The 22,968-nt window shown below is 45.1% G+C and overlaps 1 protein-coding gene across 2 annotated transcripts in view; it reads left to right on the forward strand.

The window, feature by feature from the left end:
• The window catches only part of hpse2 (heparanase 2), a 346,454-nt gene that overhangs the window by 229,994 nt on the left and 93,492 nt on the right, over positions 1-22,968 (forward strand). For both annotated transcript variants that reach the window (XM_072239690.1, XM_072239691.1), the window contains exon 6: positions 12,775-12,822. In XM_072239690.1, the coding sequence (XP_072095791.1) occupies positions 12,775-12,822 (48 nt within the window). The remainder of the gene's footprint in view (positions 1-12,774; positions 12,823-22,968) is intronic.

Here is a 22,968-nt window from a genome sequence, read left to right on the forward strand (position 1 = left end):
TGACATTGACAAGAATCACACATCAAAGTTGCTGGTGAATGCAGCAGGCCAGGCAGCATCTCTAGGAAGAGGTACAGTCAATGTTTCAGGCTGAGACCCTTCGTCAGGACCCTTTGTTGCGTTCACCAGCAACTTTGATGTGTGTTGCTTGAATTTCCAGCATCTGCAGAATTCCTGTTGTTTACATTGACAAGAATCGCAGGTTCCAATTGCACACAACTTATAGTAGAATCATATTTGAAAGAAGAAGGAAAATAAATAAATTTGTGAACTGTCTGAAGGGTGTCGCCGTTGGTCATGTTGTTCGCTGACGGTATCTCCAACAGATTACAAGGAAAGCACGGCAGTGCCTCTACTTCCTTAGGAGTTTCCGTAGATTCTGCATGACATCCAAAACTTTGACAAACTACTGTAGACGTGTACTGGACAGTATATTGATTACCTGCATCACAGCCTGGTATGGAAGCACCAGTGTCCTGGAATAGAAAATCCTACAAAAAATAGTGGATGCTGCCCAGCCCACCGCAGGTAAAGAGCTCCTCACCATTGAGCACATCTACACAAAGCACTGTCACAGGAAAGCATCAGCCATTGTCATGGATTCTACCACCTAGGACATGCTTCTTCCTTGTTGCTGTCATCAGGAAGAAGGTACAGGTGTCTCAGAACTCACACTACCAGCTTCAGGAACAGTTATTACCCCTCAACCTTTAGACTCTTTAACCAAAGGAGATAACTTCACTTGCCCCATCATCGAAATTTTTCCACAACCAATGGACTCATTTTCCAGGACCCTTCATCTCATGTTTTTGATATTTATTGCTTATTTATTTATTATTAATGTTTCTTTCTTTTTGTATTTGCACAGTTTTTTTGTCTTTAGAACACTGGTTGAATGCCCATGTTGGTGTGGTCTTTTGATGATTCCATTATGGTTGTTATTCAATTACGGACTTATTAACTGCCTACAAGAAAATGAATCTCGGTGTTATATATTGTAACATATATGCACTTTGATAATAAATTTATTTTGAACTTTGAATCAGAGTTGGGTGTTGAGGGATCAAGTGAGACCGTTCTTTAAGTGCACAGCCAGAAACTGGGTGCTCCTAACTCTGTCTATGAAGAAGCCGTGTATGTGCAGTGGGGAGTGGTCAACCTGCATCTTCCTAAAGACCACAATCACCTCTTTGATCTGGTCCACGTTGAGACTCAAGTTGTGCTCACACCATTCCAGGAGCTGCTCTACCTCCCAGCTGCACGCTGTCTCGTTGTTGATGAGGTCAATCGCTGTTGTGTCTTCAGCAAACTTGATTTGGTTTGAAGTGGATCTTGCAGTCATGCAGCAGCGACATGGACAGCCGTGGGCTGAGCATGCAGGCCTGGGGAGTGCCAGTGCTCAGCACGTTGGAGCTAGAGATGTTTTTGCCAATGTAAATTGACTGTGACCTTTCTGCCAAGAAGCTGAGTATCCAGTTAGAGAGAGAGGTGTTGAGACCCAATGAGGACAGTTTGCCCTCCAGCTTCTGAGGGATGATGGGATTGACTGATAAGATGAAATTGATAAACAGCATCCTGGTGTATGAGGCACCATTTTTTAGTTGGGGCAGGATGGCAGGATGGAATGGAGTGCATTGGCATCATTAGCAGACTGCTTTGAGTGATAGGAAAGGAAAGGTACATCGCATCTGGAGTTTCTTCCGTTAGTGGACGATTTCCCTCCACGCCTCTCTGACATGGTGGGGAACCGCGTACAAAGCAAGTTACAGCGGTGGTTTGCCATTGCCTTCTACCGGGTGAGTTTCCAAAGAGATCACCAGCTCGTAACCCAGCACGGGTGGAAAGCGTTCAGGGGAGCTGACTGGATTTCAACTTGGGACCTCTCGTCCCGAAGTCCGGCGCTGATACCAGTACGCCACCAGCCGGGTCTTTGAGTGATAAGCGAACTAAAAAGGGTGCAATGCAGCAGGAAGATGGGATTTAATGGAATCCATAACACACCACTCAAAAAGGTTCAGTATTACTGAGGTCAGTGCCACTGGACAGTAGTCACTGAGGCAGGTTACTGTCATGCAGGGTGATGGTGGCTGCCTTGAAGCCGAAGAGAACAGTGGACTTTTCCAAAGAGATGTTGAAGATGTCTGTTAGAACGTCTTTCAACTCCATTCTCCTGTCTTCTTCGTACAACCTTTGACACCCTTACTAATTAAGAACCTAATCAACCTCTGCTTTAAATATACCCAGTGATTTTACCTCCACAGCTCGCTGTGGCAATGAATTCCACAGATTCACCACCCTCAAGCTAAAAAAAAAATCCTCCTCATCTCTGTTCTAACTCTATTCTGAGATTGTGCCCTCTGGTCCTAGGCACCACCACTATAGGAAAAATCCTCCGCAGCCACTCTACCTAGGCCTTCAATATTTGATGATAGGTTTCAATGAGATTACCCCTCATTCTCTTAAACCACAGTGAGTACAGCCCCGAAGCCATCAAACGCTCCTTATACGTTAACTCTTACCATCCTGGAATCATTTTTGTGAGTCTCATACGGACCCTTTCCAATCGTAGCACTCCTTTTCTTCGATAAAGGGGCCCAAAACTGCTCACAATACTCCAAGTGTAGTCTGATCAATGCCTTATAAAGCCTCAGCATTATATCCTTGCTTTTATAGCCTAGTCCTCTCGAAATGAATGCAAACATTGCATTTGCCTTCCTTCTCCCAACTCAACCTGCAAGTTAACCTTTAGGGGCTCCTGCATGAGGACTCTCAAGTCCCTCTGCGTCTCTGATTTTGGAATGTCCTCCACACTTAGAAAATAGTCTATGCTTTTATTTCTTCTACCAAAGTGCATGACCATACACTTCCCAACACTATATTCCATCTGCCACTATTTTCTCATTCTCCTAATTTTCTATGTCTTTCTGCATTCTCTCTGCATCCTCAACACTATCTGCCAGTCCACCTATATTCCACAAAGTTGGCCACAAATCCATCCGTTCCATCATCCAAAGCACTGTCATATAATGCAAAAAGCAGTGGTTCCAACACAGACCATTGGTCACTGGCAGCCAACCAGTAAAGGTCCCATTTATTCCCACTCTCTGCCTCTTGCAAGTCGCCAATCTTCTATCCATGCAAGTTTCTTTTCTGTAGTACCATTGGCTGCTATCTTGATAAGCAGTCTCATGTGGGACTCGTTGTCAAAGGCCTTCTGAAAATCCAGGTAAACAACATCCGCTGAACCTCCTTTGTCTATTTTCTTGAAGAATTCAAGCAGACCTGTAAGGCAAAACTTCCCCTTGAGGAAACCATGCTGGCTTTGTCCTATTGTGACTGAAACTTTGAAGTGGTGGTACATGCCTCAACTTCTTCAAGGGTCTTCCTTTTGGCATTTAGATGAGGTTAAAAGGTTGGTACAACGTTGTGGGCCAAAGGGCTGGCACTGTGCTTTATTGCTGCATGTTCTCTGTTTTATGTTCGAATGTCGTCTCCCTGAAAGTTGCATTGCAGGCAGACAGGATGGTGAAGATGGTGTGTGTCCATCGTCAACAACCACACCAACCTGGCCATTCTCTCTTCTCACTGCTACCATTAGGAAGAAGGTACAGGAGCCTCAGGACCTACACCACCAGGTTCAGGAACAGTTATTTGTAGGGGCATAGCCAAGCACACTCATTTGTAATTGCTAGGAGCTTTCAGACTATTCTAGTGGTGTTTAGTATTGTGGCTTTCTGGATATTTACATAAATATTGCTGTGTAGGTCTAACTACTTAATGTTATTGTGTAGTAACTTTGTGATGATACCAGTTGTAGATATTACCATTAGGACAATGTATACCTTGTTCATGTTCCATAGTCTTTCAATTTCCTCTTTTAATTCAGCACATTTCTGGTGTTTTTCACATATTGATTTCTGTATGTTATGTGTGTTTGGAATGGCTATATCTGTAAGTAAGATGTTCTTGCTTGTTTATCCTGTAATATTATATCGAGATGGTTTAATGGATTGTCCTATCTGTGATAATGGATCAGTTGTAATATAATTTGTAGGATTCTGACACTACAATTGGATCAGACTTATATTTATAGTAAGTAAGGAATGGTGACTTTTATGGGTGTGTATTTTAAAGCAAGGTTTTGGTGAATGATGCTTGCCACTTTAATGTGTTAAACTGCTGCAGGATTTTGTAATTGTTGGATTGTTTCTGCTTTCTCTTGGCTTTTTCTACATTTATTGTCTTGAATTTGTTGGTCTTTCATTATGTATTTTTGATGAATTTTTGTGTTAATCTCCTGGTCCTGCATTGCCACAAGAAACCCCTCTGTTTCTGAGATAATAATAATATTATTATTTATTTCTATTTGATTTGCAGATTGTTGTCTTTTGCACATTGGCTGTTTGTCCTGTTGGGAGCAGTCTGTCATTGATTCTGTTGTGTTTCTTGTATTTACTGTGAATGCCCACAAAAAAATGAATCTCAGGGTTGTATATAGTGACATATATGTCCTTTGATAATAAATTTACTTTGAACGTTGAAGATGGATTTTGGCGCACTGGCAGTCTGGGCATTGAATATAGAAGTTGGGATGTTATGTCGTAGTTCGACAAGACATTGGTGAAGCTACATTTGGAATATTGCATTCCCATTGGTAGGAAGGAAGCCATTGAGCTGGAAATAATGTAGAGGAGATTTATAGGGGTGTTGCTGAGACTCAGGGGACTGAGTTATGGAGAAAGGTTGAGCATGATGGGGCTCTTTCACTGCCATATGGAGGAATGAAAGGTGATCTTACAGAGGTATATCATTTAAGGTATAGCTTAGGGCATTTGGAGTTCAGAGTTCGATGCCAGTGCCATCTTCAAGGAGATTGTATGTTCTTCCCGTAGGATATGTGGGTTTCCTCCAGTTGCTCCAGTTTCCTCCCACAGTCCAAAGACATACCAGTTAGTAGGTTAATTGGTCATTGTAAATTAGTCACTGGTCCTGTGATTAGTCTAGTGTTAACTAGGTGGGTTGCTGGGGGGTGCGGCGTGTGATCCTTCGGGCTGGAAGGGCCTGTTCCACACTGTATCTCTGAATAAAATAAACATAATGAAGACCATAGATAGGGTGAGTGGACACAACCTCTTTCCCCATTGTTGGGTTATCAAGAGCTAGAGGCCATAGGTCTAAAATAAGAGGGAAGAGAGCTAATAGGAATCTGAGGGACACCTTTTTCACCCAGTAAATCATGTGTAGATGGAACCAGCTGCCAGAGGAAGTAGTCAAGGTAGGGACATTAACAACACTTGAAAGGTACTGGGACAGGTACGTGGATAGGGAAGCTTTGGAGGGTCATGAGCGAAGTGCCGGCAAATGGGACCAGCTTAGATGGGAATTTTGGCTGGCATAGACAAGTTGGGCCAAAAGGCCTGTTTCTGTGCTGTATGACTCTGTGAACCAAGCTCTGCATTTCAGATAGTAACACCGGAGTTTTCCCAGCCTCACCCCTTCTCTCATCAGCGCCACATCTGCAGACAGGTGAGAGGATGAAGCCGTTGGCTCTAACACTCCACAAAGTCGTCTGTGCTCCAACTCGTGTGCCTTGTCAACCAGCTGCGTGTTAACAATTCTGACTGCTTACTCCTTAACGTGCGTCTTAAATGAGTCGAGGTGATAGGGTGCATTTTATGTTTTCTATAATGGCTAGGTTGGACATAGGAGTATTTGGGGTTGTCTGTCTGGAATGGGAACTGTTCCGTTCACCGATAAGGCATAATTTGATAGATTTGAGGAATCTCACTAAAACAAAACGTATTTAGTTTAAGGGGGACTTGCAACATAATCATATCTGTTGGGTTCCAGTACCTATTCCTTCATAACGACTGACCCCGAATTTGATTCTAACTCTTGCTTGTTAAAAAGGGCTAGTTAATAGTGAGCCATCCTCTTTAAGAGAATTGTTTTTCCTGTGTTAAAGTACCTAGGCATTCACAGTGAACTGCAATTTAAGTACATAAAATGTTTTCCAACCCATCCCAGGTGTCCATTGCTTTGACCGTGTTTGTTTATGGTCTAGACTGCTTACTTGTTCAGTTAATTCCCATGTTCTCCAATGCCCCTGTAAATGCCTTCCTATGAGAAAAATACAAGCAGCAGTAAACAAGCTCTGCATACTTGAATGCACTTGAAGAATTAAACTAGCGTAGCACGCTCTATTATAATACCAGCAGGGCAGAAGCACTTGATGTTTTTCTTGAGCAGCTGCCAGAATTTTTATTTGTTCACCCGTGGGATGTTGATGTCGCCAGAAATGCCAGCATTTTTTGCCCATCCTCAGCGGCTACCGGACTGAGGATGCGGTTAGGACTCCTCCTCAAGGGTGGGTCTGGTGTCACCTGTGTCAGAAGGGCTGGCTTCCCTTCCTGAAGGCCTGCGGTGATCCAGGTGTGTTTCCACAGCAACCTGGCAGGGGCGCGGGCCTGCGAGTCCGAAGTCCACTGGGAAAATCAGAGACCCATTGTCCATGAGTCTGCCAGAGGCCTGGAGGCCTGTCCCAGGCTTGGAGGATTGTATGTGTGGATGTGTAAATATGGGGCGTCTGGGTGTGAAGAGAAGAGCTTTCTTCACCATTGTTCCTCTGTCACTTGTTCTGTTCTGTTTTGTTGTGCTCTGTGTGTCGCTCTCTCGAACATGTTGACACTGGAATGTGTGGTGGCACCAGCACGTCCTTAGATCATGATTGGTTGCTTAATGCAAATGACGAATTCCGCCGTTTATTTCAATGAGCATGTGATAAGTAAGTTAATCATGGTTCCCGAAGTCAGAGTTGAGCTTATTGCCATATGCGCAAGCACGTGTGTATACGAGTGCAATGAAAAACCTGCTGGCAGCAGCACCACAGGCACGTAATGTCAGATAAGCAGCAGGAAAGCATGCATTAAATATTAACACATATGTTATCTGTAAGAATGCACTTAGAACAACTGAAAAATAAAGTCCATGGATTCCCAACATTTTTTATGTCACGGACCCCGACCATTAACCAAGGGGTTCGTGGACCCCAGTTGCTGGAAAGTGTCATCGTGTTGCTATGCTGAGGTGGAGATTGAGGATGTGCAGGCTGCGTCAGGAACCGAATGGTTGAAGGGAAGTATCTGCTGCTGAACCTGGTGGTGTGGGACTTCAGACTTCTGTACCTTCTCAAGCAACACACACAAAATGCTGGAGGAGCTCAGCAGACCAGGCAGCTTCTACAGAAGTGAATAAACAGCTGATGTTTCGGGCCAAGGCCCTTCATCGGGACTCAGAGAGAAGGGGGAAGAGGCCAGTATAAAAAGACGGGGCAGGGGAATATGGATAGTTATAAGGTGATAGGTGAAGCCAGGTGGGTTGGAAAGATAGAGGGCCGGAAAAGAAGGAGAGGAGACTGGACCATAGGAGAAAAGGAAGGAGAAGGGGACCCAGAGGGAAGTGATAGCTGGTGAGAAGAGATAAGAAGCCAAAGTGGGGATTGGAAGAACATCGGAGGGAGACAGAAAATATTTTTTACCAGTTGGAGAAGTCAATAAACATGCCATCAAATTGGAGGCTACCCAGACAGACTATAAGGTGTTGCTCCTCCACCCTGAAGGGGGCTTCACCTTGACACAAGAGGAGGCCATGGACTGACACGTCGGAGAGGGAATGGGAAGATCGGCTTTTGGCAGATGGAGCGGAGGTGCTCGACGCAGCGGTCCCCCAATTTATGACAAGTCTCACCAATGCATCAGGACCACCAGACACAACAGAGGACCCCAGCAGATTCGCAGGTGAAGTCTTGCCTCATCTGGAAGGACTGCCCAGGGCCCTGAATGGAGGTGAGGAAAGAGGTCAATGGGCAGGTGTGGCTCTTGGGCCTCTTGCAGGGAGAAGCTGCCTGGTGGTAGCTGTGAGAAGATGGCATGACCTGGATGGTGGGGATCTTTGGTGATGAATTTTGTCTTCCTGAGACAATGCCTCCTGTAGATACTACTAATGTTGTGGATGGTTGTGCCCATAATGTATAGGGCAGAGTGCAGTACTCCACTACTCTCTGCAGCTTCTTACGTGCGAATTGCTGTATGAGACCGTGATGTAGCCTGTAAGGACATGATTAATAGTACTGTTACAAAGACTACCTTTAACTCCAGAATTATTTAGTTACTTGAATTTTAATCGCCCAGCAGCAATGGTGGGATTTGAACTCGTGTCTTTGGATCAATGATCTGGGATTTTGGCTGCCAGCCCACTGAGTAACCAGTACACCACCATAATCTATGCAAGGACTGGTGATAAATGATGGCTTTACCTGTGGTGTTCACATCCCCTTGAGGAATAAACTTAAAACAACAGTGCATTAGTCAGGGCAGAACAGTAGTGTAGTTCCTAGAGTCCCACAGCTGTAGCAACCCAGGTTAGATCTGACTTCGGGGGCTGTCTGTGTGTGGAGTTTCCTTCTACAGCCCAAAGACAGGTCGATTGATTGATTACTCAGCCACTGTTATGGCCTTGAACTTCATTTGTCCACGTTCTCTGTAAGTATAACACTAGATTTTACATTTTGTTACTTTTTCCCCTTGTAATGTAAGATTAGATTAGCTTTATTTGTCATATGTACATCAAAACATACAGTGAAATGCATCGTATTGTTATGCGTCCATGATCAACACAGTCCGAATGTGCTGGGAGGCAGCCCGCAAGTGTCACAGTGCTTCTGACACTAGCATAGCATGCCCACGAATTACTAAACTGAACCCTAACTATGAGTAGTGTAGTGGTTACTACAACTCTTTGCAGTATTAGTGACTGGGTTCGGTACCCGCCACTGCCTGTAAGGAGTTCATACGTTCTTCCCGTGACCGCGTGTGTTTCCTCCGGGTGCTCGGGTTTCCTCCCACAGTTGAAAGTCATACCAGTTGGTAGGTTGATTGGTCATTGTAAATTGGCCTGTGACTAGGTTAGCGTTAAATCGGGGGATTGCTGGGCGGTGCTGCTCGAGAAGATGGAAGGGTCGTTCCGCGCTGTATCTCAATCAATAAATAAATCTTTGGAAGGTGTACGGGTACCGGAGCACTCGGCAGAAACTCGTACAGTCACAGGGAGAACATACAAGCTCCTTACAGACTGCGACAAGAATTTGGTATGTCATCGAAAACTCTGACAAACTTCTATAGACGCATACTAGAGAGCATCCTGAGAGGTTGCACAATTTGCCTTCTTTTGCATATTGGTTCTTTGTTATAGAAGTGATCACTGGCTCTATAAACCAATTGCACGCATTAGGGTTAGGGTTAATCAATACACCATCATGCCACCAAAGTGTAATACCTCTATGTATTTACGTGGTGAATCATTGGCATGGGTGGCATGCAAAACCAAGTTATTCACCGTGCCACTGTATGTGTGATAATAATAAACAAATTTACTAACTTAGAATGTGGAGAGAGCATAGAATGGTATTAATGCTGGTTCGCTGTCAGTGGGGGTTCTTGATGGGCTGAAGGACTGTTTTCTTGCTGTATCTCTCCACAACTCTACATATCAATTGATTTTCCAGTGCCTTTCGGAACATGTCTAGTTAACCTGTCTGACTCTGGAATCTTTGCTGACAGATCCAGCTGTTACAGGGAGAATCCAAGTCGTTCATCATTTCGGTGGGCTGTAATTAGCAGAGTGGATTCTGTAGCATGCTGGTCTTGTCTGTTAACTTGACAATGGTTATAGATCATGCTGGTGACACAGATGATGCTGTCTGTAGGGGCCAAGAGGGTATCAAAGCCTTGCATTAGCACCGTGCTCTGAAGTTTGCAGCCTTCCAAGTATACCTTCGTGCTGGTGTCTGTGTGATGAACACAGAAGCAGCACATGGCCATCAGACCGGTGTAGCTGATGCTGCTTTACGCTGAAGCCTTCGGGGCTAAGATGACACGTATATTGCAGTCTTTTAGCAATTCACATTCTTCGCATTCTCTTCTCACACAAAACCAAAGAGCTGATTATTGAGTACAGGAGGAAGAAGCCGGAGGTCCGAGAGTGAGTCCTCATTAGGGGATCGGAGGTGGAGAGGGTCAGTAACTTTAAATTCCTTGATGATATTATATCAGAGGAGCTGTCCTGGGACTTGTACGTCAGCGCCAATACAAAGAAGGCACGGCAGTGCCTCTACTTTCTTCGAAGTTTGCGCAGATTTGGTATGTCATCGAAAACTTTGAAAAACTTCCACAAATGCTTAGTAAAGAGCATCCTGACAGGTTGCACAATTTGCACATTGGTTCTTTGCTCTTTTCATTGATTCTATTGTATTTCTTTCTTCTACTGTGAATGCCTAGAACAAAACAAATCTCAAGGTAGTATATACGTTCTTTAATAAGAAGTTTACTTTTCAGCTTGGATCTTTTTGAGGGTTTTGTATCATTTAATTATTTGCATTTCTGACCATCATGTCCTTGAGAAGTTGGCGATGAAGCTGCTGTTCTGAATGGATACAGCACTTCAGTTGAAGGCTCTTCCACTGTGAGTTCTCGGATTTTGACCCTGCATCCATGAGGGAATGGCAATGTAATTCCAAGTCAATGGTGTGTGATTTGGAGGGCATCTTGAACAAGGTGGTGTTTCCCTGTCCCTGCTGCCCTTGTCCTCCTGTGGGACAGGGGTACAGGTCGGGGAAGTGCTGCCCACCTCTGGTGCACGCTGCAGCTACCGTGCGCCAGAGAATCACAATCAGGTTTTAATATAAAATACAGAGCAGAATTAGGCCATTTGGCCCATCAAGTCTATTCCACCATTTCATCGATACCACTGACATATATCATGAAATTTGTTGTTTTGCGATTGATGATATATACTATAAATTGTAATAAGAAATATACATAAAAATTTAAATAAAATTAAAAATAATTAAAATTATAATAACAGGCATAAATCAAATGGATAGCTAAAGACTTTTTCCCAGAGCAGAAATGGCTAATCCCAGGGGGCATAATTTTAAGGGGATTGGTGCAAAGTATGTAGGGATGTAGAGAGTGGTAAATGTATGGAACGCCCTGGCGGGGTGGAAGTAGAGTCAGATACATTGGCGACATTTAAGAAACTCATAGGTAGACACGTGGATGATAGAAAAATGGAGGGTAATGTAGGAGATTGATTCTAGAATGGAACATTGTGGGCCAAAGGGCCTATAGTGTGCTGTAATGTTCTGTGTTCTAAGTAGTGCAAAAAGAGAGCAAAAATAAGGAGGTAGAGTTCACGGGTTCATTGTCTGTTCAGAGATCAAAGCTGGAGAGCATGAATGTTCATAATGGTTAAAGGGATGTCCATCAATCTGGTTGCTTTGTTTTGGGCAGCTCAGCAAGTCTACACCAACCATCAGACATCGACTTATACCAGTCCATCTCATCCCCGGCAACTCCTCCCAGATTCGATCACTCATCTACACAACAGGGATAATTGCTAGATTCCTTGCCAAAGCCTTGACTCCCCACTCTAACACTGACCCAATCACACAATGGCCTCTCCCACAATGACCATTCCACTTAATCTAACTTCTTTTCATTGAATCTTGCCAAGTTCCAAATTATGCTGAATCCAAAATCTTCTTGGAAACTCTGGCGAGCAAGATATTCTGACTGCCCCCACTTGCTTCTTTTAAACTCTCTCTCTCTCTCTCTCTCTCTCTCTCTCTCTCTCTCTCTTTCTCTCTCTTGCCCCCCCCCCACACCTTTCCAATGTCTCCTCATAAACTATGGCGCACAAGATGTCCGGACTGCCCCCACTCACTTCTTTTAAACCTCTCCCCCTGTATGCAATCCAATGTTTATTTTTTAAAATCTTGGTTATGTTTTCTGTACGATTGGTTTTGAACTCTTTGAACATTAGCACATTGGAGAAGTGGGTAGTACCACTGCCTTATACCTCCAGCCACCCAGGTTTGATCCTGACTTCCTTCACTGTCTCTGTGGAGTTTTCATGCTCTCTCTGGGATGTCATGTAGTTCCTCCGGTTGTTCTGGTCTCCTCTCACATCCCGATGGCACACAAGTCAGCTGATTGGCTGCTGTGCTGCCCCTGGTGTGGCTGGATGGCAGGGAAATCAGCTGGTGTTGATGGGCAAAAGTGAGAAAAGATGGGCTTGCATAGCTTCTGACAGGCTGAATGGTCTCCTATACTAAGAAAATATGGGGGAAATATGAGAAGTCAATGCTATAGAGAGATCCAGCATGGAAAGAGGTCTTTCAGCTACCATGCAGTCATAGAGAGAATCTGACTACTCCACATAGACAGGGTACTGGAGGTCCAGAGCCTGGATCTCTGACACTGTGAGACGATTGCCCCACTTTGCTATCTAAAAGTTATGTGTTCCACAAGTTGCTGATATCTCATAGTGTGGCACTTGTTTGGTTGGATGAGGTTTGTTGTACGAAGACTTTGGCCTCCCCCCCCCCCCCCACCCCATTAAAGATGCTACATACATTGTTGTTGTGTTTGCTTTATCTAACCACTCCAGTGAAGGTGATAAGGGAGCTTGATATTTGCAAAACCACAACTATTAAACTCCAATTGACCCAAGCCTGTGTAAGTACAATTGTGGACAGTGGTTTTGGACTGGAGCCAGCTCTGCCTTAATCAGGTAATGTGGTGCATCACGGTAGAAAAGATCCTTCTCTGTGCTGTGGCTGAGGTGACTGCGCATGTTTTAGTCATAAGGTGTGTGCAGGGTTTCCCGGCTGTTGTTTAATAACCAAAGCCTCTCCTTTTCAAATCTGTTTTACAGGTTCATGAAAACAGCAGGAACAGTGATCAATGCGGTGACATGGCAACAGTAGGTATTTAACCTTTGTTAACCCTTTCACTGTTCCCACTCAGTGCTCTGTGATCAACGCCGTCCCATAACATTACTTTTAATAACGTGGCATACATTTTCTGTAATAGTGACACAGGTGCTCCACTATGTAACAGCTGCTTGGTGTTGCAGAAATTTGTTGTTAAAGAATTCACAAATTTCTGCCCAGGAAGTGAGGTAGAGAATAAAATACTGTATATATACACACACACACACACACACACACACACACACACACACACACACACACACACACACACACACACACAGTGGATTCCAATTTATTTGGATGTATCGAGATCAGTACATATTGACATTTTGGCCCAACAAAGCAGCTGCCCACTTAGCCAAAGTTTCATGAAAATTGACGCTGGTCATGGGCTGCTGGAAACTAATGCTAAAAAGGTAGTAAAGGGGGCAAAGAAATGGTGGACGAACTTCATTACTATTTTGCATTAGTCTTCACTCTGTAAGACACCAGCAGAATGCTGGAAATGCAAGAGTGACAAGGGCAGAAGTGAGTGCAGTTGATATTGTAGGGTTACATAATTGGGAGACATGTACATAATTCACAACGACCGACAATGAGTTGGGTTTTCACTTTAAGAGGCTGGTCTGACGTGATGACTTTGTTACGTAAGGATTGTTTAGTGCACTTTTGTGTGTGGGTTTTAGAGTTTAATAAAATGTGTTATGGGTTTCATTAAGCATAAAATGCCTCACTTTGTTTTATTTGTGAAAACCTACATTGGTGACCCTGATGCTTTGGGACGATTCCAGAGTTATTGAACATGTCAGCCAACAGTTGGAAACTGCTGGAGTTTTGGGGGCAAAATGCCGTCATTTGGTTTGTATAAACTGAGGCCCAGTTTGTTCTGTGAGAAATCACCACTGACAGCACCAAATTCTACTATGTGGTAGTGTTGCTCAGAAATTCCACGGCTGTGATAGTGCTGAGTCAACTTGAACATCCATCTGAACACAATAAATACTAATCACTGAAAACACATTTTACAAAGTTTTGGACTATCGGAGTCTGAGTGTGTCAAATAGTTGCTCTCCTTACCTGGTCTTGGTGATGCTAGGCCTTCAGAGCTAATGGACCACAGGATACCGTCCCAGGAAATCACGATCCTTGTTTTACTTAAAGAATTCTTCATGCAGCAAGTGCCTGATCAAGTTTGCGTAGCCCTCGCTAATGTGCCTGTGATGGACAGTAGGGAGCTTGCTAAAATGGCTGATAGTCTATATGCAGCTGGGCAGTGGTGCATCATTCCTCCTCCTTTCTCTACCTCAATAAGCCTAGTCAGCAAGAACACCAACGTAAGGACACCGGCAACTGCATAACAGACGACGCTGGGCTGATGCTGTTACCATGCTGCCTTTGGTAGGAACACCAGGAAGTGCCGACCGCCTTGCAGCTTCAACAGTGCCAGTGCGTGGGGATATCAGAGGTCTGTGAACACTGTAGGTTCCAGCTGCCAGGGTTATCTACTGCTCATGATGGACAGCCTTTCAGGGAGACACGGGTGCTCAAATGAGTGTGCCGCCGGCATCGCATATTGATGAGAAGGCAAAGGGTGCCAAAACCTCGCTGGAGGATGCCAACAGTAGCAAGATCCAGATTACAGGTTTCATGTGTGATGCCAAACAGAGCTGCAGGATGGATGATGCTAATGAGAGAGATAACGGAAGACAATGGAGAAACATTCAAAATGCTAATAAGAGAGAAGAGAGAGATTAACGAGAAAGAAGCACAATTCCCATGTTGGCATCTGCGACAGGCCGTTTGCTTTGAACCTGAACTGTTCGAAGTTTGATGGACAGGTGATACCCCAGCAGGGGGATAAAAATAGCGGGTTTGCTAAGGCACGAGACACACACATGCCACGAGACCCTGGAAAGAGCAGTGTGCCCCACAAAGTGGTGCGAGCTTGGAGGACCGGTTCGCGGGAATCGTTCAGAGGCTCACAGGGTGTAAAGGTATGGTCGGTGGGAACCTGGTGTGTGTTCGCCCCTGCCTGGGTGCCAGGTTCACCACGGAAGAACAATCGCATCTGGAACGGAGGGGTCATAGTCGGTGACCACAGCTGGATCAGAAGGCATCGAAAAGGTTTGCCTGAAACCAACTGCTTCTCTCTCTATCTCTCTCTCTCTCTCTCTCTCTCTCTCTCTCTCTCTCCAACGGTACAACAACAGCGATTACTTCGAACTGCACTAAACTGAACTGAACTCTGCTGCACTTAAGACTGGTCATTTTACCCCTAGACTGCGATAGAGCTTGGTTGATTCCTATTACCGTATTTCTGTGTATATGTGTATACTATCATTGCTAACCTGTTACATTTATATCCTTGCGATTAGTGTACTGTATTACTTATTTCTTTAATAAAACTTTATTAGTTCCTAGTAATCACAGACTCCAACACGTGTTCCATTTCTGCTGGTTTGGCAACCCAGTTATGGGGTACATAACACAGGACATGATGGATGACTCTACAGATGGGACTTCATTGTGTCTCATGTGGCTAGACCTCTGCTTAGTGCAGATTTCGTGTGTGCACAAGGGCTGTTAGTCAATCTTAAGAACTGCTGGTTTGTGGATGTCAAAGACTTTAGGTCGTTACCCTGCTCTCCCAGCAAGTTCCCCACAATGACTCTGTCAAGTGCTTGCACCAGTACATGTGTGTTTACTCGACTTCTGGGTGAATTCCCAGACCTCACCAAGCCCACATTCTCCACCACAGTAACAAAACACAGAGACAAGTGCCACATTACCACAACTGGCCTGGCAGTCCATGCCCACGCACGTAGACTGGACCCAGAAGAGCTGGCAACTGCAAAGGCTGAGATTGCCAACATGGCAAAACTCGGCATTGTACACCGGTTGAATTGCCCCTGGGCTTCTCCCCTCCATGTGGTCTGTAAGTCCGATGGTGATTGCTGCCCAAGTGGTGGTTACTAACAATGAATCCACCATTCCCAATCATTACCTGGTCCCTCACATCCAAGACCTTTCGGCACGTTTAGGTGGAATGTTAATTTTTTCAAAATCGATCTAGTTAGAGGCTACCATCAGGTGCCTATGTGCTCAAAGGACATTGTCATAATAACTGTAATTACCCCGTTTGGCCTCTTTGAGTTTATGCGCATGCCTTTTGGGCTAAAAAATGCAGTACAGACTTTCCAACAGCTGATGGACTCCATATTAAAAGTCTTTTTGTTAACCTGGATGATATACTTGTTGCCAGTGCGTACAAATCTGAACGTGTTTCTCATCTCTGTACACTTTTCAAGTGCTTAAGCCAACACGGGTTGAATATTAACCCTGGTAAATGCCAACTTAGATTGTCAGCTATTGACTTTCTTGGCCATCGTATCTCCATAAAAGGTTTGAAACCCCTCCCATCAAAACTAGCCACTGTTATAGATTTCTCACCACTCTGCACTACAAAAAAACGACAGGACTTTCTGGGTATGGTAAATTTATATCACTGCTTCATTCCGTGAGCTGTTGTATAGTGTGCTTAAAGGCAGTACCCCTAGACAAGTGCCTGACTGGTCAGTGGACATGACCAGGGCATCTAAAAATACCAAACGAGCTCTTTCTAACGCGACTCTACTAGCACATCCACTCCCCAACGCACCCATAGCTGTTACTTCTGATGCTTCGGACTATGCTGAGGGTGCTGTGCATGAACAGCTGAACAGAGGCGTGTGGCAGCCACCCCGTTCTTCAGCCGACCGCTCCATCCCCCTGAAAGGAAGTACAATACGTTTGACCATGAGCTTCTCGATCTCTATCTGCCTGCCCGTCATTTTCATTTCCTTCCGGAGGGTTGCCATTTCACAGTGTTCATTGACCACAAACCCCTCGAGCACAAGATGGCCAAAATATCAGACCCTTGGTCTGCACGGTAGCAACACCCCCAATCAGAGTTCACAATGGATATACAACATAATGCTGTTGAGGCCACACAAGTAGGGGTTGACAATACCAGCATGACAGCTGACTAAGCTACTGACCCTGAGGTCCAGGCTTACTCGAACAGCAATCATGGACCTGTGGTCGGCTGCCACTAAGTCTGGGCTGGCTGGGGTTTCTCTCCTGTGCAATGTCTCAACCAGTCGCCCACAAACTGGAGACGGACTTTTTTTGACTCCGTACGTGGCCTCTCACATCCGGGCTGGAAGGCCTCACAGAAACTGGTCGCACTAAAGTTTGCTTGGCATGGCTTCAGAAAGGATGTGCGTGATTGGATTGCAGCCTGTGTAGAGTGCCATAGGGTAAAAATTAACCGTCATGTTCAGGCGCCTTTGGCATCTTTTGAGGTCCCTGAGCGACAGTTTGCCATGTCAATGTGGACCTTGTTGGTCTTCTTCTCCCGCTCTCGCGGTTTCATGCACCTCCTTATCATGGTGGACCATACCACCAGGTGGCCGGAGGTTGTCCCTCTAGCATCGACAACGGTTGCAGGCGTGGCCCGGGTGTTCACCAGCACCTGGGTTACTCAGTTTGGCACCCCATCTGATATTTCCTCTGATCGCGGTCCCCAATTCATTTCAGATCTCTGGACTGCAGTGGCCCGGAACCCCGGCGTTAGGCTTCATCACACCATATCATATCCAATGGCTTATATGAGTGGTTTCACTGCTCCTTAAAGGCTGCTCTGAGGGCTTCTCTGACAGATGAGTGTTGGCACGATTGCCTCCGATGGGTCCTGTTGGGGCACAGAACAGCTCCGAAAGGGGACCTGCAGTTGTCTGCAGCTGAGTTGCTATACCGACAGCCGTTACGAGTGCCAGGTGAATTTGTTCCTGATGCCACAATCACCTGGTCGGCCTCCCAATAGCGTTCCACGCTCCTCAGTAAATTCAATTCCTTTTCACTTGTTCCTACGTCCCATCATGGCGTACAGCACCCTTGCGTTACTGTTCACCTACATTACACCTCGTTTGTTTTCGTCCACCATGACACACACCAACATCCCCTTAGGGGATGACCCGTTCCACATTTTGGAATAGGGAGAAAAGACTTTCACCATAGATAAGAGGGGTTAATCTGAACATATTTCGGTAGATCACCTTAAACCAGCCCACCAACATTTGTAGTGTTCCACTGCCATGTTCCTGGCGTCACAACATAACCATGAGTGTGTCAATGCACATCTGGACAAGCCAGAGGCATCCGCTGTTGCTCCACCCATGGAACACAGGACCCAAGCCGGATGGTCATCCGAGCTCCAAGTGGGCTCACAGTGCCAGTTTTAGTGAATTCTGGGGGTGGGGAGTGGGGCTGTGTAGGGTAACGTAAATGGGAGAAATGTACCCGATTCACAACCACCAACACTGAGTTGGGCTTTTGCTTCAAGAGGCCAGTCTGACGTGATGACGTTGCTACGTAAGGTTTCTTAGCATGCTTTTGTCTTTAGGTTTAGGAGTTCAATAAAATATCTCACGAGTTGCATCAAACATAAAATGCCTCAACTCATTTTATTTGCAAAAACCTACACTATTACAAAGATAATTCTGGACCAGATGGTGTACACCCCAGGGTTCTGAGAGAGGTAACTGAAGAGATTGTGGAAGCATTAGTAATGATCTTTTGAGAATCACTAGTTGGTTCCGGAGGACTGGAATATTTGGAAATGTCACTCCATTCTTTCTGAAAGTTGGTAGGCAGAAGAAAATAATTTATCAGGCCCACCCCAGAGTGGAATAGAAAATGAGCTGGTCCCCCATTTAATCTTATACACTGACTCTGAGATGTGATCAAGCAGGTGAGTAATGTTCCCCGACTCACTGGACTTGTAGGTACAGCATTCTTAACCAATAACAGTACAACTGCCACCTTTCTTTGTCAGCAGGTAATCTAAGACCATCAACGTCAGTTCCCAGGATACTGTGGCTGTACCATGCTGGGAAAGGCTATCATTCAAAGCCTTCCTTCTTCTGCAATAGCCTTCCCACTATGCCAACCAACATGGGCAAGGTGCTCATTCAGAGCACTGGGGTGGTATATGCATGGCACTACATATCAGATGTACCACCCTGCGCGGAGTCACGGGTAGGCTTAGGAACTGCATATCCAATAAGTGCCTGTCAGTGTCCGGGAGGGTGCCCACCTTCACAACACCATTTGGCATAGACAGTCATCCCAGGATACTGTTCCTGTTCACACTCGCCATCTCCACTGACTTGTACCTGTGCTCATCATACCACCTACACCAGCGTTCCCTGTCAGGTGGGGAAATCACTTTAAGAGTCAGGACCTTCCAATTAAACAAATGATACACAAAGGAACACCAGCCCTCAACGTACTCACTCCACCTGGGCTATGAGGCTCAAGTCCCTTAAGGCTGTTACCATACTCTGGGTCAAGGTCAGCCAGAATTCACTGCTCTCTCCTGGCTCCCCCCAAAACAGAAAGCCAAAATGTGAGCAGTCAGATAATTTCCCCAACAGTCTTTTCCCTTCTCCTCAAAAGGGATGATAATAGTGGCATCTCTTCTGCGATGTAGTCAGGAGTCCTCATACAAATTCAGCAATCGGACCCATTGGTCCAGTGTGCAAATTCAAACGCCATCCCCAGGAATGTGTCACAGGATCTTCCATAACAAGGCAGCATCCACCACTTTGCCAGTCTGTAGCGCAGGGAGATACAAATGCACTCGATCTTGATTAGTCACTGGGTATTTAGAAAACACGAAAAGCAAAGTTACTTGAATTAGTCTGCCAAAGGGTCTTGGCCCGAAATGCCGACTGTACTTTTTTCCATAGATGTTGCCTGGCATGCTGACTTCCTCCAGCATTTTGTGTGTGTTGCTTTGGATTTCCAGCATCAGCAGATTTTCTCTTGTTTGTGAATTGCTCCCCAAACACTTATGTCCCTCTGAAATGTGGGGATCTCATATCCGGAATAAAGTTGCCCAAATTTCTGCCCCATCAACTCAAATTTCACATGGGCAGTATGAAACATGAGTCACCCCTAAAACTGATTGAATCACTGTACTTATTGGATGATCAACAACTGGTTGCTATTGAAGACAGCACAACCCCTTTTATTTGGGAAGTAGCTGTTATAACCACATGTCTTATCATTCCAGAAGTTAATTCAACATCCTGTGGTGGGTTATCGGTATTGTTGTAAATCCTGCAATAAGAGACCACTGGCGTAGGACTTTAGTCCCTCCCTCTATAGTCCCTCCCTCTACTGTGCTCCATTCCTCTTGGGGTTTTAAATTCCATTCAAAGAGAGAAGGATTACTGTATTTAACTATTGCTACTCGATCCCATTGTGATGCATTATGCTTAGTGGAAGCAAGCAGTGTTCTCAAAGCATTACTGATCATGTGTTGGATGATTGGCTCCCTAAAGCACCCATCTCTCTATTAGATAGGCTCACTTTGGATCCCCCCCCCCATCCCATATCCTCAATAATCATGCGGACAGAGACTCTTCAGATTTCTGTCTGTACCTACCCCTAAACTCGCTAATCCCTTAGCAGAGAACTCCCTTATCTCTGTTGTCTCAAAGGGGTCCATGGTACCATCCCCCATACATTCCTGATACTCCTTCCCCCCACCCCCCCCACCTCCTAAGAGGAAGAAGCTGCAGGCCGATGCCCCCTCCTATGGCAGATGAGCAAACGTATGATCACTGACCTGGCCCCTACTGTTTCGGGTATGTGGGGGAGAGAGCGATCATTTTGAGGGATAAGCTGAGGGGTCCACACCATCCTCTCTCTCTCTCTCTCTCTCTCTCTCTCTCTCTCACTTTCATCACCCAGTCAGACATCCCCATGCCCCATCCCCACAGTAGGATCATCACCACACCGCACTAAAGCTCGAACTTTAACAGGATCGGGCTGCCAATTAGCCCAATGAGCAGCTTCTAATTGCTGCACCTTCATTAGCAGACAAGCTATGTCTATATTTTTAGCCCAGGCCAGGGCCATTGACAGTGATACTCTCAAAAAGATACAGCTTATTTGGGTCCTCCACCTCATTCTTAAGACCCACAATCATTTTGTGCTGGTGTCTTAAGATCATAGCAAAGAGCCAGACAGCATCCCATCAGCTACCCTTCCTCCTGGGAAAGCCCAGCAATTTAAGTACGGGCAGAATGTGTTGTCCAGTTTGCAACTTTGGCGAAATCTAACTGGTCTGACCAATCTACTGAAATCCCGTAATCCATCAGTAGGTTAGCAAGAGTTCCAGAGCCTGCACCATTATTCCCCCATCCTGGGACTCTGCATCTCTCACATGGGGGGGGGGGGGTCCTCTCTTTTAACTAAACTTTTAAAGAAATGCTTAAGCAACAAGCCCTGCTCGCAGTGCCAAATGTCATGTTGAAGCAGGTTCACAAATTTGGTGTGTGAGACAGAAACCACTGACTGCGAGTAAGTATGTTAATCATTTATTTACAAACAGTAGAAAATTTGACCAAACATTCATGTTCCCAGAGTTACACAAACTACAGAACTAAATATTCAATAAACAGACACTTAGTTAAGAGTGTGCAAGGAGCATACCTTCCCAATCACTTTGTGCAGTGTGCCTTTAGGCAAATGGGAGAGGGAACAAGCTTCCTGCACGTGGTATTGTATACCTCGGATATCTGAAACTCGACGCTCTGTAGCCAACCAAAGAGAAGAGCAGCTGTAGATTCCAGGCTAACCAATCATGAAGGAAGTAGCTTTCGACAGGCAGAATAAACCATGCCCCCGCACAGGACACAGCCACAAGTCTCACCTGCCAAGCAGAGTGACCCATCCTTATCAGGAAAGACATTATCCCACAAGAGTAAGAAATACTCCACGGTGATTACATCTTTAGGGCTGAAGGGGAAAGTTTAAAATTCCCTCTTCTGTGAATGTCTATATAGTGTTTGTATTATATGGTATATTATATATTTAAGATGACCAGAGAGCAATACGTTACATATTTGAATTGAGATGCACTCTATATTGTGTTGGAGTTTACATCTCAGCAGGGAGGACTGTAGTGTATTCCACATTTCAGAAATATTTGAATAATATTGTCAAGATATTGTTTGGTTAAGCATTCTTTGTTTCTATTCATAATTCATTACAAGTTATAAGTAAGAAATACTGTATATGGCTGGGATACATTATTTTGCCACCATTATCACATGTGAATGCCTCGCTGAAGAAGAAAAGCCAAGTTCACACCCGAGCTTTTGATTAATTTCTGAAGTTACAAAACATAACAGAAACCATCAGATATTGAAAAGTCTGGATAGAGTGGATGCACAGAGGATGTTTCCTGTAGTGATGGAGTCTAGGACCAGAGGGCACAGCCTCAGGATTGAGGGACATCCATTTAGAACAGCAATGAAGAGGAATTTCTTTAGTCAGAGGGTAGAGAATCAATGTAATTCATTGCCACTGACAACTGTGCAGGCCATGACATTAGGTGTATTTAAGGTGGAGGTTGATAGGTTCTTGATTAATCAGGGCATCAGAGGATACAGGAAGAAGGCAGGAGAATGGGGTTGAGAGGGATAATAAATCAGCCATGATGAAATGACAGAGCAGACTCGATGGGCTGAATGGCCTGATTCTGCTCCTAGATCTTACAGTCTTATGTATTAAATAGTTACAATAAAAAGGTCATTAAAAAAAGTGTGTGCGACTGACATTAGGACCTGTTAGGCAACAGTCTCCTGTCCCAATTAAGTGGCATAGTGTCCCAAATAAATGCAGGGAATCTCAGCAATGTATGTGTGTGTACAGTATATTGTGGCCTCTAATGATTGGGGTCAACCATGCATGTTGCAATAGCTGTGATACACAAGCCTGGGCAATATGTTATGGAGAGCAAGCTGTTGCTCGTGTAGCAGGCTCCCCCTCTCCATGCAGCTGAGCAATCCAAAGGAACGGCTGAAACCGATACAACTTGGCACCAGCAGGAGTTGCCAATCAGTGTTGAACTCAACATAGGGATGCGTTAGGGTCTCCAGCTCTGGATTTTTCCTCAGTGTTTATCCCTGGAGCCTTCCCCATGTCTGGCTATAGCAGTGAGGCAGCCGAGGTTTGAGATCAGAGTTTTCTTTCTCCACGGCTGATGAGCCCCATCTGCCCAAAGTGACTGGTGCCAGTAA

The sequence above is a fragment of the Mobula birostris genome, chromosome 21, assembly GCF_030028105.1.
Source record: "Mobula birostris isolate sMobBir1 chromosome 21, sMobBir1.hap1, whole genome shotgun sequence".
NCBI lineage: Eukaryota > Metazoa > Chordata > Chondrichthyes > Myliobatiformes > Myliobatidae > Mobula > Mobula birostris.